At 44.5% G+C, this 27377-nt stretch overlaps 1 protein-coding gene across 1 annotated transcript in view; it reads right to left on the bottom strand.

The window, feature by feature from the left end:
* Positions 1-7346: 7346 nt before the first annotated feature.
* SNX15 (sorting nexin 15) overlaps positions 7347-27377 on the bottom strand; it is a 106964-nt gene continuing 86933 nt past the window's right edge. The window contains exons 6-8 of the mRNA XM_078660561.1: positions 22152-22286; positions 12173-12463; positions 7347-8127 (exon numbers count right to left, since the gene is read on the bottom strand). Of these exons, the coding sequence (XP_078516687.1) occupies positions 8021-8127; positions 12173-12463; positions 22152-22286 (533 nt within the window). The 3' untranslated portion in view covers positions 7347-8020. The remainder of the gene's footprint in view (positions 8128-12172; positions 12464-22151; positions 22287-27377) is intronic.

Raw genomic sequence — 27377 nt, forward strand, 5'->3', positions numbered from 1 at the left:
TAAATAAAGATCCGGTAGTGAAAAGGAAGCGGGAGGAGGACCTCAAAGGCCCTGCATGGCAAAAGTCCCGAGGTCAAGTAAAATCCGTGGCCATGCCATAGCGGCAGAGGGTATACATTGGATATTGCACAGGCAGCCTCGGATTTCAATTTTGTTTCTATGGGTGGAAGCAATTCGAACTAGAGAATTCACTAAAAATCATGTTAACACCCATTACCGATAGGTTGACTAGGATAGAGGAGCGATTGACTAAATATGAAATCCTGGCCAAGACAGGTTTTGCTACTCTTGGGGGACTTTTTAATCATTCAAAAACATCTGGCCCAAATACAAAAAGCCAGCAGGGGAGTATGGTTTCTTCCATAAATGTACCTAACTCCCATTCACCAAACATAACAGCTATGAAACCAAAATTACCAATGATTGCAACAATTACAGCTCGAGTACCATCTAAAAAGCCAGCACGGCACATAGGCCCGCTGATGACCCGGGAAATCAATCCAGTGAATTTGCTCAATCTATAGTGTCTACCCCGAGCGATGGCAGGGATATGATAGCACAAGCCTCAAGGGGGATAAGAGCTCTAACAATCGCTCTATGGATACCCAGGCCAACTGTATCGATGGAGTGGAGGGACCTGGAGAAGTGAGACGCAGTGACACTACAATGATCCCTCCTGTATTCAACTTGCCTCCAGCATCTACCCCTTTAGTAGCAGTTTTTTAAAAAAATTCCTCCTCTGCGTGAAACCCAGTCTGAAACCACAGACCAATTATTGTGTAAAGTCTTGCACTGGTTGAATAATTGTCTTGGAGAGGCGGGCTTCTGGTTTGAGGGTATGGATAAACAAATAATTATGGCCAGACGTATACGGTGGATTGGACCAACTATGAAGAAAGAAACTGGGGACTGTGTTGTTGTCAATTTTAACAATGTGCATGTAACAAAATTTTTGCTTGATAATCTGGGCGGGATGTTGAGTAATCACATGGGCAGGGTATTCATACTGCCGTTAGGGTACTTTTACAAACCAGGGTATAACCCTATCAACGCCTCCAATTGTCTGGGGAGGGGTAGGCGACCCCATGTACCCTTTGGACATGTAAACCGATTTAGGGAGGTTCCCCTGTCCAATAGATTTGCTCCACTATCCGGCCTAGATCTATGTGATTGGCAACGACCATCTTCCCTGATACAGGCACCTTGTTGTTCTTATTCCCCTCCTGATGATGTAAAAGCAGAAAGTGGTATTGTCTGTGGTGAGCCCGGGAATCAGCCCGTGACTGGGCGACCTGTCCAAGTGGATTCTGGGATCCCGCATTCCTCAGTAATTTCTGTGATTTCCTGGAATATAGCAGGCCTACTCAACAAGACGATGGCCTTGGACTGGTCAAGCTTTGTAGAGGGGTATGACGTTATTATCTTCCGGGAGACCTGGTCACAATTTGCTGTCCCGGATACTTGACTTATGCTAAAGCAGCCATTGCAAATAAGAAGGGTAGACCCAGCGGGGGTTTGACAATATGGGTAAAGCAACAGTCTTCCTATCAAACTACGCAATTATTCATAGATAGTCCAGATATTCTTCCTATCAAAATCTCCTCTAAGCGCAAGTTGGATCTGATATTAATTAACGTCTATTCGAGAGGGATAGCGGGTGGAAAAGCTTCACCAACTATTGCCCTCTCAGATACATTTCTGGACGGTCTCTCAGGTTCGGGTGCCATGGTTATAGCGGGAGACTTTAACTGCACCTTTGAACCTCTGGGATTGGATGACGGCAGCCTTAGCATGGAGAAGGACCAAATATGGGGGATACCGTCCCTCTCGTTGGCTCCAGTCAACAAATGGTCTGAGGCAGCGCTTCAACTGAAAAGCTTATCTCTAGCCCGGGGGATTAGAGCTACCAATGGGAGAACTCCCTCAGATTTGGAAGGCTGTTCTACATACCTGAATGGGATCAGGAGTAGTAGGATTGATTACATACTCATAAGTTTAGAGGTCTGGTCTAGATTAGTGGATATGGTGGTATTTCACAGACCGGAGAGTGATCATGATCCCTTACTACTGACCCTAAATAAGACTGGATCAGATCCCTCAACTGTTGATATTGCTTCAATGATAGGAGAAGTTAACATGTCCCAAGACGCCCGCCAGTTAAAATGGGCGGTGGTCCTAGAGGACAAAGATCTTCTGAAGGAGATTAGATTATCCACGGAAGAGACTGTAGCATTGATGGGATTGCAGGTGACAAAAGGTAATAGCTCTAAGGACCTTATGAAGGCCCATGAGGGACATTACGCCAATCTAAAGCTTTTACTTAGAAAAGCTAAGAAGCCGTTCAAGCCCCCCCTAAAAAAATCAGCAAAGTGGTATAATGAGAAATGTGGAGTCGCGTTCTAGCACCTTTCTAACGCAATTAGGCTGGGAGACTCCGCAGATGTGAAAGTAGCAAGGGCAAATTACAAGAAAGCCCAAATAAAGGCAAAAAAAGATTTTGATGAGGACAGATGGGCTAGTCTAGCTAATACCAGTAAAGAAAAGAATTGGACTGGATTCTGGCAATTGGTTAAATGGGGCAATAGTACAACAGGAACCTCTCCAATTAATAATGTTCCTCCAGAACTTTGGGTCCAGTATTTTCAAAGCCAATTTGCTAGCCCTCACAGTACTTATTCGAAGTACCCCGAGGTTAACTATGAGGTAGCTTTACAATTCACCAAAGGAGAGATTGATAGAGTGTTAGACAGGGTCCCTGCAGGGAGGGCCCTTGGCCCAGACTGCATCCCGGCATATCTCTATAAAAAGGATAGGAAGATATGGATTGAGTATATTTTTATTGTCGTAAATGCCATAGCCAATGGTGCGTCAGTACCGGAAACGTGGCGTGGGGCGGAAATTATTCCCATATACAAAAAGGGAGACCGTGCCAGTCCCAGCAATTATAGGCCGATAAGCCTAATAGATACTTCACAAACAATTGCCGCAAGACTTGTGCTAGGTAGAGTTAATGAATGGATTATAGATCAGGAAGTTTTAACTACCTATCAAGCGGGCTTCAGGCCCCACGTCAGCACCATTAATCAAGTTTTCAGATTTACAATGATCTATTGGACCACAGTGATTTTAGCAGGGGAACACTTTATGCAGCATTTGTTGATTTAAATTCAGCATTTGATTTAGTACCCCGCCACAACCTGTGGGATTCATTAAAGGAGGCTGGGATGCCTAAGGAAATTCTTGGCTTCATCAATAAATTGCACAAGGCAAATTACGCTCAAGTTAGGTGGGGGCAGCAGGGTGAATTAACCGATTCTTTCCCAGTTAATAAGGGAGTGCGGCAAGGGTGTGTCCTTGCCCCTACCCTATTTTCCCTATTCATAAACAAGGTGATTACACATTATTCTGATTTTCCTACTGATGCACCATCTCTTGCCGGATCAAGGGTACCTTTATTAATGTTTGCGGACGATACGTTAATCTTATCTAAAACTCAGTCGCATCTGCAACGTGCCCTTGACCGTTTTTTTGTTTTTTGCAATGACCATGAGCTCGTGGTTAACACTGTCAAAACAAAGTTCATGATATTGCATAGGCACAAATGTGTCAAGGGTAGGGTAGCATTGGACAATGTATCATTTGAACAGACTGATACTTTCACCTATTTAGGGGTAACTATGGGTAGGAAGATGAACTGGGCCTCCCATTTAGATGTCATAGTCTTAAGGCACAACCAGCTGGCTGGCGCCATACTAAAGGAACATCGATTGTCCCATACAAAACCTATAGGGCCAGGAGTAGATATCTATAATGGGAAAATTAAAGCTTCCATAATTTATGGTGATGAACTCTGGGGATTCGAAAATCTTTTGCCCCAGTGCAATCGCAAAACAAGTTTTTGAGATCCCTGACTGCTCTCCCTCCATCAACACCTATGAAGCCTTTACTCATAGATGTGGGCTGCACTTCTCTAGACGAGGTTGCAGGCTTCAGACCCCTGGCCTACTGTAGGAGGCTCTGAACCACCCCTGAATTGGCATCGTATGCAAGAGCATTAATGCACATCAGGAGTGCTGATCTATCCTCAAAAATCAAATGGTTGGAGAAGATCAAGAATAATCTAAGGGAAATGGGGCTTGGACAATTGTGGGATGATCCAATTGGAAACATTTTTCCCAACAAAAAAGATTTTAAAACCCTCTATTGGGACATGGTTACAAGAAAGACCCTGGCAGCGGTGGATAGTACCTCGCTCACAGGCATCTTCTTAGATCATAAGTTTGCATCGAAAGCAGAACCATACTGGAATTTGATCACAAAGAAAAATGATAAAAAACTATTCCATCAATTCTGAGTGGGTTCCCTTCCTTTCTAAGATCTTTCGTTGCTATATGGAAAAAGCTCATGAATGCCAATTGTCCTTTTTGCCTTATTCAGGAAGAGACAGTAACCCGCGTTCTCTTTGTATGTCCTGCTTACAAAGGCCTACGCTCTAGGTGGCTGAAGCCTCTATGTTCCAACCATGGCACTAGATCTTGTATTATGGTTATGCGTATCCTGACAATGAATACGCGTGAAGGTATTGTTATTGCTGTAGCGGAATTCCGGAGTTGGTCCTGGGCTCTGAGGAGGAAAAAAAAATTGGCAGATGCTGAGGAAATAATTTCAGTGCCAGTCAGACCTAATCCAACTGGCTCCCTTCTAGAGATTGAACATAGGAAATATTATTTCCGATACATTCTATTTTAATTATTGCTGTCAAGTTAGGATTTCGATATGTGGGTTTAATTCTGTATTAAATGTATGTACATAGGGTTTTAATTGTTTTTATGACACTTTTATGTGTGTATTGTGTCATTTATGATTGTGAACTATCGAATAAAGACTAACTGAACTGAACTGAGCAGAAGAGCATTTAGTGGACTAGATATGAAATTTAGTGGTGAAGAATACTGGTACCAAGAAATACTGATTATACATAGTGTTACAACGAAATTGGAAAATTAAGTCAATTAAGGGACCCTTAAGGGTTCTATAGAGAAGATATTCTAATAATGAAATATGTAGTTAACTGTATATAAGGTACCCATCCCCTGCTCAAAATGCTTGAGCCGTACAGGTTGTACGATTCTTCTAAAGGAGCCTTGAATGTTGCATGGGAACCGACTGTTATTGGGTGGTACAGTAGTCGCCTGAGGAAATGGCATACCCTTCGCTGTGGCAATGTATGCTAGGGTTATTCCTTGTCCTAATTCTGTGAGCCTTTGCGTTTGTAGCGGTGGATGAAATTCTAGCTCGGTGAGTTTTGGAATGAAGTGGAACTTGAAAGCCATGATATTGTCCCCACCCATCTTCTCAGGAATGCTAGAAAAGTGTAACTCATCCAGCCAAAGGTTTAAATCTGAGCTTATTTCTTGTTAAAGCACTTTCTCAGCACTTCTGTGAGCAAAACAAATATACATTCATCCTGCTTACTTCTACGTCAGTTTGGAAGCCATTTTGCCCTTCATGTATATTGAGCTTAGTCCTGGTCTCTTTCCTCACTATTCAGGCTCGGTCTAAAGTATCAGGTAGGCAGTTCAATCACCTTTTTCAAAGAAACATGGTCGCCATTACTGCAAAGTCGCGAATCCTCATTCTATATTTATGGTGACCGCGGGAGTGGGCCCATCTCATTACCGCTTAATTATAGCTACAAATCACTACTGCTGCACCAGTCCATAGAACGCAGAGGTTATGTTTTGCTGGCAGAGTTGTTGTTGCTATGAAGTGGAGCCTGGAAGGTGTGCTTTTACAACCACTCTGATCATCTGCTTCCAAGCCTCCATGACTTATTGCGCCTCACTCTGGACAGAATGCTTCTCGGATGGAGCCGTCTGCTCCTGAGACTGTCTTACGTCTTGGGGGGTCATAGTTTTAGTCTCGGGTACCCTGTAGCCAGCCATTCTACTGCTGAGGAGGACTGCCTATAGGAACTCTAAGGAGGCACCCCCATCTTACTCAGAGGCTAGCAGAGGCTTATTAAATTATTCCTGATTTGTTGAAATGTTTTTGTCAGCTTTCAAAGCTCATGATAATATGCTGGGCACATGTTAGATGTGGGAAGACAATGTGTATATTCATGTAACCTTAGAGAAATTAGAGTATATGCTTTCACAATATAAGGGTAAATTATGTGTTTATGGAAGTTCAAATTAGTAATGTAAATATCTAATAAAGAGATATAAAAAAAAGGCTTTACTCAATTTGTGGTCTGGTACAAAAATGCTTTCATTTTGGGTGCCAGAATTCAGGCCTTATATACTGTGCTACAAAATACCTGCTGCACAATGAATATGCCACTGTTTTTGCAATGATGCAACTATGCAGCTGCAGCAGAATAGTTATGCCCTAGAATATGGCCATTGTCAACCCCATACCAGAGAAGATGAACATTAAACTTAACTGTTGCAGTAAAATATGCTTTCATGGGTTATGGTGCTAAAGAAGGTGCTCATTAGAATATCTGAGCCAATGTATTTCCCCATGAGAAATACTACATACTAGAATCATTGTGCTCCATAAAATTTCTATTGGTATGAAAACATGACCTCTAAAGTAAATCCCTCTTTCGAATGCTTTGGATCTTCCCTAACACCAGCTTTTTGGAACTGCTAATACCTCGCAGCGGCCTTGAGCTGATTTGTGTATGGAATGAGCTTGTGTGTGTAGCCCCTTCCAGTTACCAGCTGTTAGTAAAGGCAATGAATGATTCCAAGGGCTACAAATGCAGCATATTAGAGAGTTAACTTGTTCTTACTTACTCCACCGAAGACTTCAGCATCCATATTGTTTCTGGAGGGCTTGCTGTACTCATCACACCCACCAGCATCTAGCTAACAATTTTACATTCATACAAAGACTTAACCTCCAGTGCGCAAGCCCTAAATGTAAGGCTGCTTACCAATAGTCTTTTCCAAAACGGTAAGAAAGCTTTGACCTCAGTAGCCCAGGAGCGGGCGAGGCTCTGGTAATATGCGTATTACTGTTAGATACTCAAACGTTAATTACAATGAAAAGGAAGCCATGAAGGCCGTATTGTGGCTTTCTTAGAGTTCTCAAAAAGTACACTATGTTCAATATCTGAAAGAGTGAGAGTCCTGGTAAAAATTATTGAAGAATTTGTTTTGAGAAAATTGAACTGGGCCAAGTGTACAAAACGGTCTGTTTTGCAGACATCGGTTTGTATGCAGAAAAACGTTTGTTCATTACGTTCAGCAATCAATTCATAGGTATAAATGGTTTGTGTGTTTTATAGTCCTTTTATCAAAAGAGTGACTAGAAAGAAAAAGCAAAGACACATAAAACACAAATAGACACGTTTATCGATTTGACATTAGTCTTGTTAAGTATCACAATAACTGAAACTTCCGTTTAGAAGCGTCCTTATTCAAGGAGCCGGATGAACAATATTATGGCAACTCGCACTGGGATTTCACGAGTACAGAATCGCGTTGCAACATCTCATAGCAGAGAGGCAAAGAAAAGCATACCATGGGATAGCCACTTGCGAAGGCATTTCCCAACCCAACAGCTTACACAGGCATCTCCTAACAGAGTGGCCTAGTCTGGGGCAGCTCAAACTTTCCGTATGGTTTGAACTCCAATACAAGAACTTCTCACTAATGGCCCCTTATCTAATAGGCATATTCTGCCCGAAGATCTGACGTTCAGTCTACGATCTACAGAAGGAAGGCATAAATTGGCAAAAGTGTCTTCGTAGGTGTTAATGCAAACCCACCTATTGTGCTTTTCGCAGATGGCTCCAAGTAATGATTGCCATCTAGTAAAAAACAATCCAAACCTGTGAGCTTGGCCAACAGCAGGGCTGACAAGAGGTGGTTCTCTCAACATCACAAAACGAGGAGGAGTTATCTCCACCCCAAGTTAACAATGGAGTGGCTGTGCTTTGATGACAGCCAGACTGGTTCAGCCTTGCTGACCCCGAGGGATGACATCACATGGGTCCTTAGCCCATCAGTCAGGGCTGATTCTCCTTCAAGTGTAACTGGTAAAGACCTTCAGCATGCTTCAGGTATTCAGCCATTTTGTTTTTGACAACTTCTTTTCGGGCTGCGTTGGTATCACCTGGGGAAGGATAGTAAAAAAGAAACAGTTCAGGAAAGAGTAAAGGTTTATTGGAGTTATAGTTTTTAGATATATGGGGCAGAGAGGCTCAGCTAAGGGTTGTGGTGTGCACAGCTAGTGGGGTAGGAGAGCAGTATAAAATGGGGACGGAGTCGGAGGAAAAGAAACAATGCTGGCAAAAAAATGCCCAAAAAGAAAGGGAATAAGAATACACAATTAAAAATAAAAATAGGAAACGTGGCGAGCAAAGGAAACAAGAAAGAGACACATACGTTGAGAGACAAGGAAAATGCAAGAGAAAATAATAAAGAGTGTAGAGAGAAAGCCAAAACTAAAGCAACAGGGAAATAGCAGAGGGAGGGAAAGAGGAAGATAGAATAACAGGAAAGAAACAATCGTTCTTTAAAAGATGCTATCTTCTAGAGATTCACAAGATTGAGTCTAGTTATGTAAAAAGCATTAACTACCCCACCAAAATGCTGAACCAGCAGAGATATGTGATAGCATGGACATGCCCTCTTCTCCCAACAGGCGATCAGTAAGAAATTTTAGGACTAGTAGAACTGGTACTCTGTGCCTTTAGACAGAATAAAAAACCACGCAGGAGGCATCATCAGAGGGTACATTTGAAAGAGAAAGATTTAAGATTTATCGCTAGGATGGCGTATTTTTAGTTATCCCAGTCATGGCCAGGTGGGGGTTTTAGGAAGATAATTTAACATCCTTGATGAAAGTGTGGAAGTTGAGAAGGAGTTTTTAATATGGTAGTAACTCGTAAATGAGGTAAATTGGGTACCGGTATATGGCATACATGAGTAATTTACAGCAAGGGTTTCAGGAACATGAGACAAAAATGGAACCATCTACACAGGATACCAGATTAACTGGTATATAGTGGACTCGTATGGACTCGGTTGTTTTATCTCTCGGAGCTGAAAGGCTGTTGGACGAGTTTGGTGACCTTTTCGAGGAGCAGCATTGAAACAAGAAGGTATTTGAGGAAATGTCCTCATATCAGTAAAGGACGTGGTTCATGATATCCCTTCAGGAAATTTTGATCTAAATTGCGGAAAAAGGCAGAGTTTTCCTTTCTATGCTTGTGTTTGCACTAGTAATGGAACCACTGATCTGCTAGGTTGACGAGAATGTTCTCATCAGAGGATCCAGTGTGACCTCTTCCTTTTCACTGAACATAGCATTATGTACTTAATGGACCTGGCAAAGTCAGCCCCAGAAGCAGTTCCAAAGAAAAAGACCCCTTGCATGACTCATGACTCATGACTAATTTCTTAAAGGGCTTTCTCTTCCCGATCGTCAACAGAATGGAACACATGAATATTTTGAATTTTCTCACAGAGTGAAAAGCTGCAATATCTAGGGGGATTGGATTCCTGGGGACTTGTCTTTATTGCTTGCTTTAAATTATGATTGTAGTTGATGGCCTGCAAAGGTGCCGTGCAAAGATGAGCCCGCCCTGCCATTACCTGGTTAAGCCATTTGCCATCTGTTTAAGTGAAACCATGTTTTGGGATCCTCATTCCTTACAAGGTTCTCCAGTATTATTCTTCACAATGCCACAGTTCATTTTAAATGGATTGACAAAAAGGTTAGCGCAGCTATAACTGCATTAATTCATAACTAGTCTGAGTGTGGCTTGGAATTCACAAGCTGACAGAGCTTTACTAAAGCTGCCCACGTGACGAATTGGAGTAGCCCACAAAACAGACATATTACCAGAAGTATTATGACTACTGCAGCAATGTCCAGTATAAAGCGAAAGACCGAATCAGGGCACCAAAAAAAGAGATTCCCAAATCAGTGCTCAATCCCCCATCACTTCAAGTTTAATGGGCTAGATTTGCTCTACTTAGCACTCTGTTTACATTCCATAAGGATTACCCCGCACATTTTCTAGCTTCACACAAGATGACATAGGTTTAGGCTACTGAATAGGAGGTAGCATGATCTGGGGAGAATCTCACTGAAGATATTCAAGGATAACCTCGTCTAATCCCTAAAGCAGGTTGAGCATCTGGTGGTAGTGTCGGCCAAGTTCATGATACAGTTTGCAATTCCTTCAAACAGTGCCGGCTTTAGGGGGGTGTAACGCACCGGGCGCCAAGCTCGGGTGGTGCAGCATTTTGAAATATCTTATGGGGTTAGTGGCACAGGCTTCAGAGTAACTCGTATGCCAGAAATATTTAGACAATAATAAACATGTCAATTTAACTTTGGTGAATAATGCATCTGTTGGAGAGAACTTGAGTTTTGTCTTTGTAATGCAGAGGGATAATGTGCATCCTGCAAAGCACCACGTGTAAAATGCAAGTCAAAGAATTATATTTTTTGTAGATAGCTGTGGGGTTAATGTTGTTGTAACAGAGTTATTTCTGTTACTTGCAGTTTATAAGTTACAATCCTAATATAGCACAGTGGGCAATGAACCAGAGTCAATTAGCAGCTTGCAAACTACAAGGCATGGGTTTAGAGCCTTTTTGTTTTTTACCCAATCTTTTGTTATCTTAAGACAACCCCAACTAGTGCCTTACTTTTAAATCTAGAGTTTGTATTTTTCCAGATCAAGCACTTTTAACAATAATGCCTACATGTATGGATAATGTGACTACTACACCTTGTAGACCTCATTGTCTTATGTAACATTTCCTATACTTTGACTTACACACTTGTATGAATCATTGTCTCTGTATAATATCTGTGTGATATGAAGCACTCCGACTCCCCACATTGGGATGAGAGGCATTATAAAAGAAATTGAATACACACAAGCACAAGAGAGAGGGTCTCTGAAGCGAAGAGGGGTACCTTTTGAGGGTGGTAGTGAGGGAATGCAAGGAAAATGAAGTCTTGGGGGCGAGGGGGCAACAAAGATTGTTGCACCTGGCACCACCAGCACAAAAGCTGGCCCTGCCTTCCAACGAAACCAAACCCAGGAGGCTCCAAGGATGGGCAGAATTGTGTTTACTGCAATGTTGCTGGCTCAGGTGTGGACCTGGAAGATAGATGCAAAAAGTCTAGGACTTATTTATGATGGAAAATGTAAATCCCTGAAAGAAGGTACTTCCCAATTAACAGAAGATTTGTGTCCCTTTCTCTGCAGGTACTCATTTCTTCCCTTCTGTAGATTTCAAAGAGGCTACATATGTTGCGATAACAATGAAGCAGCAAAGATCTCCACAAGCGTGAATTTCAGAAAGGAGCAAGTGACTTGCCAGTCAAATCTAAGATGACTCACATGGAAATAAGAAGTCACAAGGAGATGCTGAACACTTGGGAAAGGTAAAAGGAATTAAGGCATCAGATTCTCCTAAAACTGAAAAAGGAGCCAACTGGCTTTGTCCCACGAGTGCCCCAGATCCATGGACATGCGCATGGTCTGCAACGGCTAGTTTGCTTCCCTTCCTTTTGGTGCTCATAAGAAATTGCTGGTTCAAATCTATCTGTATTGGAACTGGGAGATCTCACTTTGCCTTATCATTACATAGAGAAGGAAATGTCCTAGTGAAAATCTTTAATACGGCTGCTGCTAATCCCTCAAATTCTTGAAACTACAGAGTGTGTGTTTATTTCACCTATATCTATGCCATAATGATGAATATCTCCAATTAGATCATCAAGAATACACCTCTGTTTTGACAGGCTGAGCTATCCCTCAAATCTCCTTCCTTACTCTTCATCGAAGGATAGATGTGCAATAAAAAGTATCCTAGCAAGCGAAATAACATATTAGCCTTGATGACTTCACAAGAAAGCTAAATGGTCAAATGCCTTCTGAGGCTGGGGGATTCCAGTATACACCAAAGGATCAGCCTTTGATAGTGCAAAAGAAGACCCATCATAAGTAAATACACCTATTAGTCAATTCCTGCCTGATGCTCAGGGTTGCATTTCATTAAGGTTTAAAGCGTATTTGACTTTTTCTCTATTTGTGATAATCTCTATTGGTGATCAAACAAATTAACATTTATTTGTGTTAGGATTCCCTAGTACTTTGAACACAAAATCACGTTTACACTTGGTCACTCACCTTGTACGCCTTTCAGAAGAAGGTCCACTCCATCCCTGTAGCTCTGGATCGCACCTACATAGTCCTCTTCACCCTCCTTTTGCAGCGCCTGCTTAATCTGTTCAGTGGCTCGAGTCAGATAACTGCCTGGCTCTTGAAGTTCTGCATTTGGAGTCTCTGACTCAGGATTGAGCTGCTCGTCCCAAAGTGCATTCTTGGCTGCCACTCCGAGCTGAAGGTTGTTTAGTAGTTCAGAGCTCACCACCAGGGATGCCAGTTCTTCTTCGTGGAAAGAGGCAGATGCAGCACTTTCTGGAATAGAAATGTGCACAACATCATCATTTTTTAACAGACATAATTCACTGTTGATCACAACTCCCTGCTATACCAATTTATCTAGTCTCAGGCTTAATGCCTGCACATGCACCTATCATCCACAGAAGAGACCCTTTCTGCTCCCCTATTGTCCCTTTATAGGAAAGCCCAATTCCGGATTACCAAACAGGCAAAGTAGGCACCGGCCTATGGACCCCACTCCTTTTAGGGGCCGCACGTCAATGGGTCAAAATAATATTGAAAAGGAAATTACAATCAAGCTTTCTTAAATATGGTTTCCAAAAGATAGAAAAAAATTAATCAACTCAAAGAAACGAAAACTTTAAATTAAAGACTCCATGAAGAAAATACTGTATTAATGTAATGTGGTAAACAACGTTTACCACAAATCTTTTTCCCCGCAGGGAATCACAACGCGGTCGTTACAACAACCGCGTTGTGATTCCGCATGCCATTACTCCGCAAGTCAGAACAACGACTATTCCAACATCCAGCGCCCCCCCTCCGCAAGTCGTTGTTCCAACTTGCGGAGTAATGGTACGCGGAATCACAACGCGGTCGTTGTAACGAGAGCGTTGTGATTCCCTGCAGGGGAAAAAAGACTGCGGGATATCAACATACATTCTTGTAATGTGCACATTAACAACTCAAAGTACATAAACCACAGACATCAGATTCACATAAAAGTTTGTCTCTTAAAAGCTCGTCTTCTGACAGCTGTCAGTTTGTAAAAAAAAATCTGGTGCATTGGGTATTGGAAGATAATATACGAGGGGGGGGGGGCGAAATTGCGACTGCCTAGGGGTCTCCACAGGATTTAATCCAACACTGGGAAAGCCTGCTAATGACTAAGCCTGGGTAGAGTTTGTGGAGTTCTACTACGCGGAACTTCGGCGAAGTGCAAAAAAAACTCTGCAGTGCTACGCGAAGCTCCTCAAGCGGCAGAGTGCGTTGGATAAATGCTGTTCGCAGTGATTTTCAGTGCCAGGTGCTTGTCTGCATTGTGCAATCATCGCGAACGGCACCATGCACAGCGCAAGCGGGCGCTGCTTCCTTTCTGCCGCTCAAGTAGATTTTTACTCGAGCGGCAGCTTTCTCAACACGAGCGAACAGTTTCTCAACACGAGCAGTCGCGAGCATACACAACCACTCGCAATGAGAAATCTGACCGCCTACGTTGAGAAATATCGCCGGGAGGTTGATTATCCACGCTTGTGTTCGCCAACTTGATGTTGACAATCGCAAACGAGGAAGAATCTCACCGGGAGGTGGATATTCCTTGCTCGCACTCGCCAACTTGACATTGACGAACATGAACAAGGGAAAAATCTCCTCTCCACTATGCAGAGTGAAGTTTTTCAGATCTCTGTGAGCTCCGCATAATGCAGAGTGCGGAAATCTACGCAAACTCCGCGACCAGAGTTCACCGCCCAGACTTACTAATGACAAGGACTCTTAAGCGAAACTTTGGCATCATCTCATCCTATTTTTATGCACTCTGATTTTTTAAAAGGCTCAGCTATGATTGGCTTTTTCCCAACTATCCTGTAAAGTATGTAAACTAACTTGCATCAGAAGTGTGGTTTCCAAACTTATTCTAATTGAAATAATACAGTCTACTATATTGGATACGAAAATTGCAGGTGATCCTGCATACCAAATCGACCCTCACACCCATGACAACACTGCTAATATAGGGCTCAAGTTGTTACAAAATTACTATTCATCAACAATTAGAGTACCCAGCAAAAATATCCTGCTAACAAGTTTTTGTTTCCGCAAATCCACTGCTGTGGCACTGTACCATGATCCTGGACTGTGCTATTCCTGTACATTGTTATCTCAGTTGTGCAACATTCCTAGTGGCAGTTTTGTTATTTGGGTTATCAATGGCATGCATTATGCCCATATTCAAAGGCCAATCGATCTTACAAATTTAAGCCTCAAAATGTCTTAAACCAGCATTATTTATCTAAATGTCATTGTTACAAACGTTCTGCTTTTCGGAGAAACAATATTGTACAATTAAGTAATTTGCAATTTCACTGTTGTCGCATCGAACATTCTCAGCTGTATTTAACAACAAGTTCATGTTGTAAAGGTAACTTTTCGAAAACAATCAAATAAACTGAACTGAATCTGGAGGGGATCTGTTTTATGCAAAACTTACTGGTGTGGTTAGTGGACGGTGATTACTCTGAAATGTTGTTACCATTTGTTGTAATGTTTGTACTACTCTGTTTTAATATTTGAATTATTTAACATTTGTAACACGGCTAGTTTGCTAAATTGCTAATAAACTTCAGTTCACTGAACTGTAATAGAGAGAAAAAGTAATGATTCCACAGATGAAGGCGCATTGTCGCAGTACACAGAGTTTTCTTCCATATGGGTTAGTGGCTCAGAGTTGGGTTGTTTTTGCATGCATGATTGAGTTTCCTTCTTGTGTCAGGACATCTAAGAGCAATGTTAGTGTCCCTAAGCTAGCCAAGTATAAAAATGATGTTTTTGTACAGATATCATTCCTACATTCTGCAGTTCGTACACAGCATTTTAAACAATAGCATGTCTGCCTATAATCTGGGCCTAAAGTTTGACGCGTTATATTTGAAAAGCAATAATGATTCATCAGTACCATTGAAACTATTTTGAAAATGCATGTTTAACATAATAAAGACAAATTATTTGAAACAAAAGATTTGAAATACTTTGCAATTGATTTTTTTATTTATAAGAATAAAACATAACAGGTAAACCCCTAGGGTCGCCCTAAGGACCTCTCATTCCACCACTCAGAAATAAACGTCTGGAATGGCAGCGCAAATGAGACATCACAAAAATGTAACACTGGTCCACTCACTACAACAACACTGCATTACAGACTCCTAAAGTAGCCTGGCAATATCCAGTTATTTATTCTACATGTACTCTACCTACATTTAAAGATAGCTATTTTGGGGGGGAAATCCCTCTCACTGATGGACCAAAGAGAGTAGTCACTCTGCTGTTCAGCTGCCCATACTGCATGCAGAAGGGTCCTTCACTGCCCTGCGCCTTCCTGACTGCATTCATGCACCAGTCCGTTTCGACAAGCTATGTTATTACCCATGTGTGGTTTACCAATCACAGCCTGAAAGGGGGTGCAACTTTTCTCCACCTAACCCTCAGTAGACACAATTTCTGATTTCAGCCACTTTGGGCATCTGTAAAAAGCAGTTTAACAGAGCCAAATTATCTAATTTGGAATTTTTTAGCTGTTAAAATGTGTTTTCTCATGTACTAATCCCATTTTAGGAGTTAGAAAGGTTTTTCGGACTCTGGAAAGGGTGTGCTGTGGGCACCCCTTCCAAATAACATCATCTTGGGTGTGTCAATGCTTTACAACCAAACTCTGGTCACAAAATATTTATATCTTACCAACACTTCAAAGGAGGTGGTAATGCAACGAATTCTCTTCCCTTCTGTGAATATTATAAAAGGGTGTTGAAGTGCAGGCAGCTGTTCAGGGACCCACTGTCAACTCTTACACACAAAACTCAAAAAAGTCAACATTTCTCTTTGAAAGCAGTCCCATTTCCTTTAAGGGAAACAGCCTGCATTAGGATGTTTAATCTATTAAAAAGCAATCACAGACATGATGGACTATAGACCCCAGCCAGGCCACCATCCCTGTGTTATCTTCAATCGTAGTGAGTCGCAATTTGTGACCTACCTCATGAATATTCTTAAGGTAAGTAGGATTCCGACACTATAATTAGGATTTTTAGGACCCAACCTATTTGTACATTGGATAGCCCTTAAAAAAACTTCACTGGTCGCAAAAATACTAGTGGCAGTCTGGGAAAGTATTTTGCAACACGATATTCATACATCTGGCCCAAACTCCCTTGTATTTGTCCGACGTACTCCCAAAGAGATGACCCTTTTCAATGTAGCCTCATCTTGCCCAGATTTGGAACATTTGACCCAGCCATTGGTCATACTGCTTTCAATTACTGAGCAGTGATGTTTTGATGTACATGTCCACACAATGACAGTGCCACGATACACTAGGATTCTGTAACTCAGTTTTTAGGTCTCGCCTAGCGTAGCAGCGCACATGCGTTGCTCGCTCTACGAGACATATCGGGGTAGAGGTAATTTTACAAAGGGACTTGAAGCCCCGCCCCTCCTTTTCATTGGGCCGGGTCAGCATTTATGGTAAACGCTGGCTTCCCATTGAAAAGGAGGCTACTTGTTTACCGCCCTTTCTTCTTTTCGTCCGGCCCATCCGGACGGGCTCGTCTGCTTCACGGCTGTCGTGAAGCAATTTCTTATCTCAAGGGGGCGTGTACACATCTTTTTCACTCAGACGCGTGTTTATTTTTGCATGGCGCTTTCACTTAAAGTGAAAGTGCGATGCAAATATATACAAGCGGCAGCCTTCCTGCAATGGCGAGCACTTGTTGCCTTTCAGATCTCTTAGTGAACAGTCTTCTTCGTGTGGCCCTTACTGGCTGCTTCACCTCCTGCTTCTCAGCACCGTGGGCCCCGCATGTGTGACATCCGTCAGTGGCCAGACCTGGTGTCAGATGCTCGCTCACACCTCAAGAAGGGGCTTTCGGAAACCATTTCCGCCCCCTCTCGCCCTGTCTGCAGTTTGGCACAGACTTGAGAAGGCAGCCTGAGGCGCAGACGGCTGAATCCCCCGGAGGTAAAACGAATCAATATTGTATTAGTGAATGAGGGCTACAGAACTGCTTTAAGGCGCTTTGTACTAGAGGGGTGCGTTAGGTGCATGTGAAAGTAGGAGGGGGGAAAGCGCTGGGGCATAAAGATCACCACAGCAGTGCACATTTCTAAACGGCTCACTGGACGTTCCCTAGAAATTTAGTGCGGTAATACAGTAGCTGGGAAATTCAGATCCATGTGTTGCTGTATTTACCATGTGCAACAACTCTGTCGCATCATTTCGGACTTAGGAATGGGCATCACACTGAGAAGGCATGTTTCGCCTTGTTCTGGGCTGCACAAACTCAGAATAGGTGTTTTGTCTGCAAACATTTAGTCTGTTTTTCCTCCTGAAAATGGTGTGGGCAAAACATGGATGTGCAGTAATTATCCCTAAAACACGGGCTCCTGGTTCGGGTTCACTTGTAATGACGGCTGGAGTCAGCCCACTAAGGTGCCTTGTATCCTGCCAGGCCGATAAAATGAAAGATGCGACTCTGGTGTCAATCCAGGGACTCAACCCAGAGACTGCCAAGAATGTGACACAATGTGTGAAATGTAAATGCACGGGGACGCTTCACAATGCATGACGCATGCACACACTGAGGCCGGGAATTTGCATTAATGTTAGGTTTATCGTGCGGCCACCACGCGGTCAGCTAATAGTTGTCTGCAAACATTTCATCTGTTTTTCCTCCTGAAAATGGTGTGGGCAAGACATGGATATGCAGTAATTATCTCTAAAACACAGGTTACTGGTTCGGGTTCACTTGTAATGGCGGCTGGAGTCAGCCCACTAAGGTGCCTTGTATCCTGCCAGGCCGATAAAATGAAAGATGCAACTCTGGTGTCAATCCAGGGACTCACCCCAGAGGCTGCCAAGAATGTGACACAATGTGTGGAATGTAAATGCACGGGGACGCTTCACGATGCATGACGCATGCACACATTGAGGCCGGGAATTTGCATTAATGTTATGTTTATTGTGCGGCCACCACACAGTCAGCTTATAGTTGTGTTATGTCAACCTCCCTCGGAACCCAAGGAAAAAGGAAATGTGAACAGAAACAAAAGAGTTGTAGCATATTCAGGATGGTTGATTGGTGCTCATTGATAATCGAAGACTGAAACAGGGACAGGTCACACTCACATCTGATCAAACTGTGATGCGACAAAAGAACCTAATCTGGCTAAGGATACAAGGTAACAACTATCGTCTGTAATGCAGAAATGGCTACCCTTAGCATGACTGCGGACGGCTCTGGTGTCAGTGAGAATTGTGTCAGCAAAAGGTTATTGTCACCACATAAACAAAGACAAAGAATTACACATAACAGGTGCGGGCTTGGCAACTAGCTGGCTGTACTAAGACACATCAAATACAATGAGAGTCACAGTGCTGCTTCATGACTTAGGTGTCTAAAATAGCATAAGATAAACAGCACCCTGTACCCCATAGATGAATGACTATTTTTAGTTAAGACTTTGGTAATTGTTGGTATGTATCATGAACCCAGAAGGTTTAGAAGCACCTCGGAGTTCCAATATTTATGGCGCCTTCAAAATTAATACAAACAAAATATATGTCTAGAATAATAAGGGCTCAATGAAGACTGTCCCCTTTATAAAAATAGCTATGTGAAGTTATTGACATAGCTCATAATTTCTCTTGGGTCAGAAGGCACCTGGTGGTCCGTGAATCTATAGTGCCTTTAAAATACATATGAACAAGCATTTGCAATGCAATTGGTCTCACATTTACGCAAGTTTAAGCTATTGCCATTGTATATGACAATGTCTTTTTATTTGTTTTAAAAACCAAAACCAAAATAAAAGGCATAGCCATTTACAATGCCAATAGTTCAAACTTGGTTAACTGTGAGGAAACATATTGCATTGCAAAGGCTTGTTTTACTGAGTGGACCTGTATTGCATGTTTGTGCCACATAGTGGTTTGGGAAGGTATAATGAGGTTGTATATACCTTCTCTTTCCTTCACGTGGTAGATTGGAACTTAAAACTGTGGACACATGTCTACCTCTGACCACTGCATGCTCGATGCCTTGCCCACTTCCTCTACAACAAAATAATAAACATTTTTATTTATAAAAGGATCGCACTATTCCACCCCAAACACCTGTTATGTTCTCCAGGTTCCTGCATTTCCCATATAATAAATGTCCCCTCCTTCCATTAAAAAGAAGATACTGGGGGGGAGGAGCTACGCTAGCAACCAAGATGGCCGCTTAGGCTCCCGGCTCCGCCGACCTCCGTCCCCCGCTGGATAATCCTGCTACAAATCCTGAATTTACACCCTGCCTCCGGGCGTGTGAACTGCCGTGTTGTACTTTGGAGCGATCCCGGGATTTTTACCAGCTTGGTGGACGGTGCTACGTCGAGTTTTAGTTTGGGGCCTACACCAGCTTGTGAGCCGGGGACTCGAGTACTGGCCCAGCCGGGTTCCAGTTGAATAACATCGGCCGTGGGTGATCGATAGGGTCCGGTCCTTGGATCTGGAGAACTTTCTTAGCCCGATTTTGACGGCGGTTGTTTCCCTGGCCTACAATCGATGGAGGGTTGACGAGGCACGACTGTGGCTGTGGGCGGAGGTCCCTGACCCGGAGACCTGGTTCCCCGCCGCCGGTGTTTGCCGGATCGGAGTCTTCGCTTGCGGTACCGGAGCCTGGACTGTGGCCTTGGTAAGTCCTCGGTCTCCCTCCGTTACAGTCCGTCCCAAATTTGCCGGCTCCCCCGAGGTAGACCAGTGCCTCTGGGGGACGCGAACATGGTCGACTCGGAACAAGATTTGGTAGGATGGACTGAGTCTGAACCGTCGATTCGGACTGTACTGGCACCTATCGGGGCACTACATTCCCATGTGAAATCCATTGTTCAGAAAATGATTGCGGTCACACCTAGACATGGGCAGGAAGGACCGGACCCTGATTCGTTTCAATATCCTGTTCGGCCTATACAACCCATGGAGGTCCCTGTAACGGCAGTGTGCCCTGTGCCACGAGCGGTGTCGGAGCTTCATGTCAATGTGATGGCCGACGACCGTGTACTCGATGCTCACTATGGTTTGCCAAGCCCACCATCATTGCTTATTGTGTTTGGATCGATTGGTGCTTCACTTCCGGATACACTTGGTGGGAACTATCTACGGCACGAAACAGTGTTTTTCCCCTCTCCGACACCTTTACTACGATTGCAGAGACAACGTCGTCGTGAGCTCTTGTCGATGAGGGTCGTCGTTGATACCGACAGAGTTCCCAGTGACTTTAAAACTTTGCCTCGCCACAGAAGGAACTTTACTGAACTGTTTCTGCATTTTGACTATCCTGTGGAGGCGACAGCCCGTCCGGAAGGGGCTTGCACGACTGATCGGAAGGGTCAAGGATGAGACTGATTGTTGGGGCTTGGCGCCCTGGGCTTTCTGAAGAGGGATTCGTTAACATTGTATTTACGGGAGGTCGGGTGGTGTTTATTGTTTCCCCGGTTTCGTTTTAATTTTGCTTTTTGATAAAGTTGTGTGTTTTACTCTGGGGGATCCGTGGTTCTGGCGGGGGGGGGAGGGGCGACCGGGGGCCCGTACTGAGGTGTCCTCCTCCACATTTACTACCTTTAGTATTTAGTTAGATGGGGCGACAGGCACACTGTTAGTTGGGGATAGGCGCAAGCCATATGCAGAGGTGCAGGGAGGGGTGTTCGTTTTGTTCGTGTTTGTAGTTTTTATGTTTGAAATCCTTTATAATCCTGATATGGGTGGTGTCATTGCGGCGCGCATTTGTGTTTTGGGGTGGATGGGTTCTGGTGGGGGTATTATTAGCATAAGTTAGTCAGCTGTTGTGTAACTCATTATTGTATTCGGGATGCGGCTGTAGCCTCGTACCATTTTACTGCGACACCCTCCCCCCTCTCTCCTATTCTGGTCTGCTGCTCAATGTTTATCCTGTTTCCCAGGGAGGTGGGGTTAGTGGTGGGCATTTGTCTGATTATCCTGAATGTAGCACAGCCGCATCCCTGAAGTGGCTTATGGGTATGCTTTTTTGATGGTTCTTCGTCCACTAGGCCCTGTATGTATATTGCTTATCCTTTCATCTCGCGATGTAAATCACCTGTTAATTGTTTTTCTTTTTCTTTGAAAAACAAAAAATATATATATAAAAAAAAAAAGAAGATACTGTATTCCATGAAAAACAGCCACTCCTACAGCCTAGGCAAAATGAACTATAATTAAAAAAGGTTATGGAATTTTGTTTTGACAAATGTAAAAGATATTAATTCTATTTTGTAATTATTGTTCAAACAGCTTTCAGGATTTGTTCTCAGTGTTTTCGAATGTATTGTTTTCCTTAGAATGCACCACACAATACTCTTTGCTTTGAAAGTCTTTATGGGTACCGTTGCACAAAGACAACTGTCACTATCTGAGTAGGAGAACAGGTGCAAGTGAGAGGCACCTGGGTGTGGAACCTTTATGTTTACATGTGCATCTTATCCCAAACATATTTGTTTGTGACTCATTTCTATTCATTCCCCCTTCTCTAGGTGGGATTTAGGCTGCAGCAGTGCCCATATTGGCCAATTACCAGGAATTGTGTGGGAGCTTTACTGTCTGAATAATAGGAGTGTCACAGGTAATGCACCACTATATTCCAACATTATGTGCCCTGGGAGACAAAGTCTGGAATACTCCATCAATGAACCACCTACCAAAAATGTTAATTATCCAACACTTAAATGACTGATTAAATGAACCAATGGAACCTGTTGGTAATGCTTGCATTCCACTTCAAATGAGGAGGAAAATCACAGCTTGTGGAGAGTTCGGGCCTAGTAGACCCCACCACCACATGATCACATACCCGTAACATGCTATTGGAGCGCCTATCTAAAAGAGGATTTAAAAGGAGCAAGAAAGAAGTAGAGATGCATGCAGAAGCTTTCTTACCATCTTTACAACAAGGATCAAAGAGTGCTAGTTCGTTATCTGGCAACGGGCAATGTGTTGGGGAGATAGGCTCTTCCTCTGCATAGTCAAACAAGAGGTCCAGGTCCTCAGAGGCCTCAGTCTGCTGGATCTCATCTGAGGGACAAAAACAGACTCTTTAATAAATACAGCTTTACTATCCGAAGTGACAACAGCAGAACAGCACATACAGAACAACCTGTTTTTTCAATCCCCGTCACAACCCACCCACCATGGAGTACTGCATATCATATCCCAGCTGCGGCTTTGCATAGAAGTTTTGCCTTGTTTTTACGTTGTCATCTTTAGGGCTGGAATACTAAAAGAGTTAACACTTCAAAACTTGAAAACAACGGTTTGTGGTTTAATAAGGCATCTCCTTGAGTGACATGTGATTATTTGGGGCAAAGTAATGCTTCTTCTGGGAATGTGGTGAGGGTGAAAGCCAGGCCATAAACATTGACATATTGTGCAGGTGCTCCAAGATGATTCCCATAAATAAAAATTTCAGACGTAGGCCATCTTGCTTTTAGAGTTAGGATGACGGAGCAGTCGCTGGGCATGTGAAAAATAAAGCTGTAGACAAAGAACCCTATTCAAAGAATTTACTAGTGATACAGGGAACATAGACTCTAGACATTGAGAGGAAAAAGTGCATCAAGTCTTCTCAGTGTCCTCTATTAATAACACACACACACAAACCCCTCAACACACACACCCACAAAACCTCCCCACACACAACCTCACACTAACACACTCACACTTTCCTCCTGAAGTCTTGTGTTGTGTGGTTCTCCATTCACACAATGAGGATCTCTTCTCTGCACTCCCATTGCATCATCAATCTCCCCATTCAAAACTGGGTTGTAGAAAGGGATGCAGTACAGGTAGTTAAAAATTATTTATTAATGCAACATAGGTAGTAACTGGCAGAATAAAAAAATCGGCCTAGTCAAGCAGGATGGCACTTGGCATGGATCACTGCGTCTCTGGAGATTCCCATATACACCTTGCGTCACTATTTGAAAAATGCATCAAATGATGGCAGAATCAATGGATTTCAAGGGATTTGTAAGGGAGCTGCACATTGACGTATAGAGTCATGAATAAGGGCCTATGGAGCTATTGGTTGTGTTACAGGCTTATCCAGGTGCTTGAAGAATATACATTCATGATAAAATTGATGCTGTGACGTTGTTGTTCCATTTATTTAAATGTTTAGGAACTAGATGATAATAAAAATATTATGTGATATATTTCTACATATATTTTGCAATGATTTGTGCAAATGGACAGTGAGGTAGAGGTCGGAGGACACCTGGTACAGATCCAGCACTACACAGTGAAGAAGTGGTTTCAGAGCTTAACTGTTGCGAAGGGAAGAAAGCAGTGGAAACGATAGTAAAGGTAGAGAACCCAGTAGCTGCTCCTCCCTAGTGCGCTTGCCTTCTTTGACTCCTGAGAGGTGGCCCACTTGCCAGCATCTTTATCCGTATGCTCTGTGCCAGCTGCTGTATCACCTGCCAGGCGGATGCAGATTCTGCAGTCCTAGTTTCTGGCAATTCCAATTGGACCTCCGAAGGATGTCACAGTTGACTGGGGGTCTTGATGAGGTTTGTAGGTAAATGCTGATCACCACGTTGGTAGTAGAGGCTCTGTATTGGCCAGCAGTACAGTCTCCCAAAGACTGCTTTCTCTGTGCTGATGCAACAACACACAGGCCTGTTCTCTGGGCATGATGGGCGCTACATGCAGGCAAAATCTTTGGGCACGGAGGCCAGTCAAAGGCCGGCTCTCTGGGTACGATGCAGCCATGTACGGGTAGATTCTCTGGGCACGATGCAAACACTCCCAGGACGATTTACCGACTAACGATGACAGGCCGGACTGGGTCTCTGCAATCACAGTCTCGATCTTCACGGTTCCTGCCAGGAACCAAAGCAAAGATATTACAGGCACTCAGACAACAGGGTACACAGATAGTTCTCCTCAGTTGTCTGCTTCTCGATGTCCCACAGACACCGGGGCATACTGCAACTTGCTCCTACTGGAGAGATATTCCTTCTGCTGGGTTGGCAGGCTCTTTCCCTTTCTTAGTAAACTGGCTAACAAGCGCATCAGGATAGGTAAACAGATCTTGGAGCAAGACATCAGACTCTGTTACTGCTATGTTAGTATAGCTGTTTCGATAAGAAGTCAATACAGCCACCTTGCTTGTACTGCAGCTTGTGTAACATGGAAGGCAACTTTTCAGCCTGCCCTAAACACTGGCCATGTGAACATAGCTTTACTGCCTATGTTCCTGCTCGGAGATAACGAGAATATAGCCACCTTACCTGTGCTATTACCATGGCCACTGGAATTTTGTGATTCTGTGATTTTGTGATTCTGTGTCCTCTTTCCTACCTGTTAGCCAAGAGGAATCACAGGCAGAAATCTTTAAGATTAAATCGGGCTCACCGTTCTACCCTTGCCCCATGCTTGTACTTCACACATTGGTAGAGATTGCCAATCCCTTTGTCAATAATATCATAAACTCCTCACTCAACCTAGGACCCCTGCCCTCACCACGTCTTCAACAAGGCCAACGCAGTCATCGCACCCCACCTGCGGGACATCATCAACACCTCCTTCGACACCGCTACCTTCCCGGAGAGCTGGAAGCACGCCGAACTCAGCGCCCTACTTAAGAAGCCATCAGCCGACCCCACCGACCTCAAGAACTACCGCCCCATCTTGCTGCTCCCGTTTCCGGCAAAAGTCATCGAGAAGACCGTCAACAAGCAGCTGGCCGCCTTCCTCGAGACGAACGGATCCCTCGACCTCTCGCAGTCTGGCTTCCGGGCCAACCACAGCACCGAGACCGCCCTGATCGCAGCCACCGACGACATCCGAGCCCTGCTCGACAACGGAGAAACAGCGGCCCTCATCCTCCTGGACCTCTCCGCGGCCTTCGACACTGTCTGCCACTGTACCCTAGTACAGCGCCTCAGCAACGTCGGAATCCAGGAGAAGGCACTGGAGTGGATCATCTCCTTCCTTGCCGGAAGGACACAGAGAGTCCGCCTCCCCCCGTTCAGATCGGAGGCCACCGAAGTCATCTGCGGCGTTCCTCAAGGCTCCTCGCTCAGCCCAACACTCTTCAACGTCTACATGAGCCCCCTCGCAGCCATCGCACGCCAGCACAACCTCAACATCATCTCCTACGCCGACGACACCCAGCTGATCCTCTCCCTCACCAACGACCCCGCCACCGCCAGAGCCAACCTACACGAAGGGATGACAGACGTTGCCAAGTGGATGATGAACAGTCGCCTGAAACTGAACTCGGACAAGACGGAAGTCCTCATCCTGGGATCTTCACCCTCTGCCTGGGACAACTCCTGGTGGCCCCCCGCCCTGGGCAGCGCACCCAAACCCACAGACCACGCACGCAACTTGGGCTTCATCCTGGACTCCTCCCTCTCCATGACCAGACAAGTCAACGCCGTCTCCTCGTCGTGCTTCAACATCCTGCGCATGCTACGTAAGATCTTCCGATGGATCCCCACCGAGACCAGGAAGACGGTCACCCAGGCCCTCGTCACCAGCCGTCTGGACTACGGCAACTCCCTCTACGCCGGAACCACCGCCAAACTCCAGAAGAGACTCCAGCGGATCCAGAACACCTCAGCCCGACTCATCCTGGACATCCCCCGCCGCAGCCACATCTCCGGACACCTGAGAGACCTGCACTGGCTCCCGGTCAACAAGAGAATCACCTTCCGGCTCCTCACCCACGCACACAAAGCCCTACACAACCAAGGCCCAGGATACCTCAACAGCCGCCTCAACTACTACGCTCCCAAACGCCAGCTCCGATCGACCAGCCACGCCCTCGCCGCCGTCCCCCGCATCCGAAGAGCCACCACAGGAGGAAGATCCTTCTCCTACCTGGCCGCCAAGACTTGGAACTCCCTTCCGACCCACCTCCGCCTGACCCAAGACCACCTTGCCTTCAGGAAGCAGCTCAAGACCTGGCTGTTTGAGCAGTAGCGGACCCCCTCCCCCCAGCGCCTTGAGACCCTCCGGGTGAGTAGTGCGCTATATAAATGCTTTGATTGATTGATTGATTGATAGGTCTCGTCCCCGAGGAATGGAAACTCGCAGCAGTAAAGCCCCTGCAGAAAAAAACATTACCTGACCCTGCGACCCTAACAAATCTGCGGCCCATTTCCCTACTTCCAACCTTCTGCAAACTAACTGAAAAAGCAGTTAATAAACAGCTAACTGCTTTTTTGGAGGCCAATAATATCTGGCACCCCAGTCAAGCAGGTTTCAGAGCTCAGCACTCGACCGAATCAACCCTAATCTTTACCTCTGAAACTCTCAGAGCTGCATTAGACCAGGGAAAGAAAGCAGTCCTGGTACTGTTAGACCTGTCCGCGGCTTTTGATACGGTGTCTCATACCATCCTGATAGACCGTCTAGCCGCGGCAGGAATTGCCGGAAGTGTGCTGAGCTGGCTGAAAAGTTTCCTAGCAAACAGGCGACAAGTGGTCATCCTAGGCCAGTTCAGGTCAGAAGAAAAACTACTAGGATCAGGAGTGCCCCAGGGCTCCTGTCTGAGCCCGACGCTCTTCAATGTATATATGGCCCCCCTGATTGCCCTCATTTCATCCTTTGGCATAGATACCATCTCATACGCAGATGATACACAGCTCATTTTGGTAATGGAGGATGAAACCTGTGAAGCTGAAACGAAGCTTAAAAACTGCCTTAAAGCTACATTCCAATGGATGAACAGGAACCATCTCAAATGTTACTCTGGTAAAACTGAGATCCTACCCTTTGGGAAAGGGAATACTTTCAACCCCACATCCTGGTGGCCAGGGGATGCCATTGTCCCCCCGAATACTGCCCTCTCAGTCCGAAACTTAGGGATCAAATTCGATCCCTCCCTGAGTTTCACACAACAAGCAGTGACCGTAGCAGGGACATGCTTTGGCATAATAAAAGGGCTCAGAAAATTCTTCGACCTGATTCCCTTCTCAGCTAGGAAATTGGTCACAGTAGCCATCATAACCTCCCGCATCGACTACTGCAACAGTCTATACGCAGGGACAAACAGAGAAGTCTGCCACAAACTACAAATGGTTCAACATGCGGCAGCTAGACTGGTGTTAGGATGGAAAAGGAGAACTTCAGCCACTGCAGCAATGGACACCC

Source organism: Lissotriton helveticus, chromosome 9, assembly GCF_964261635.1.
Source record: "Lissotriton helveticus chromosome 9, aLisHel1.1, whole genome shotgun sequence".
Lineage (NCBI taxonomy): Eukaryota > Metazoa > Chordata > Amphibia > Caudata > Salamandridae > Lissotriton > Lissotriton helveticus.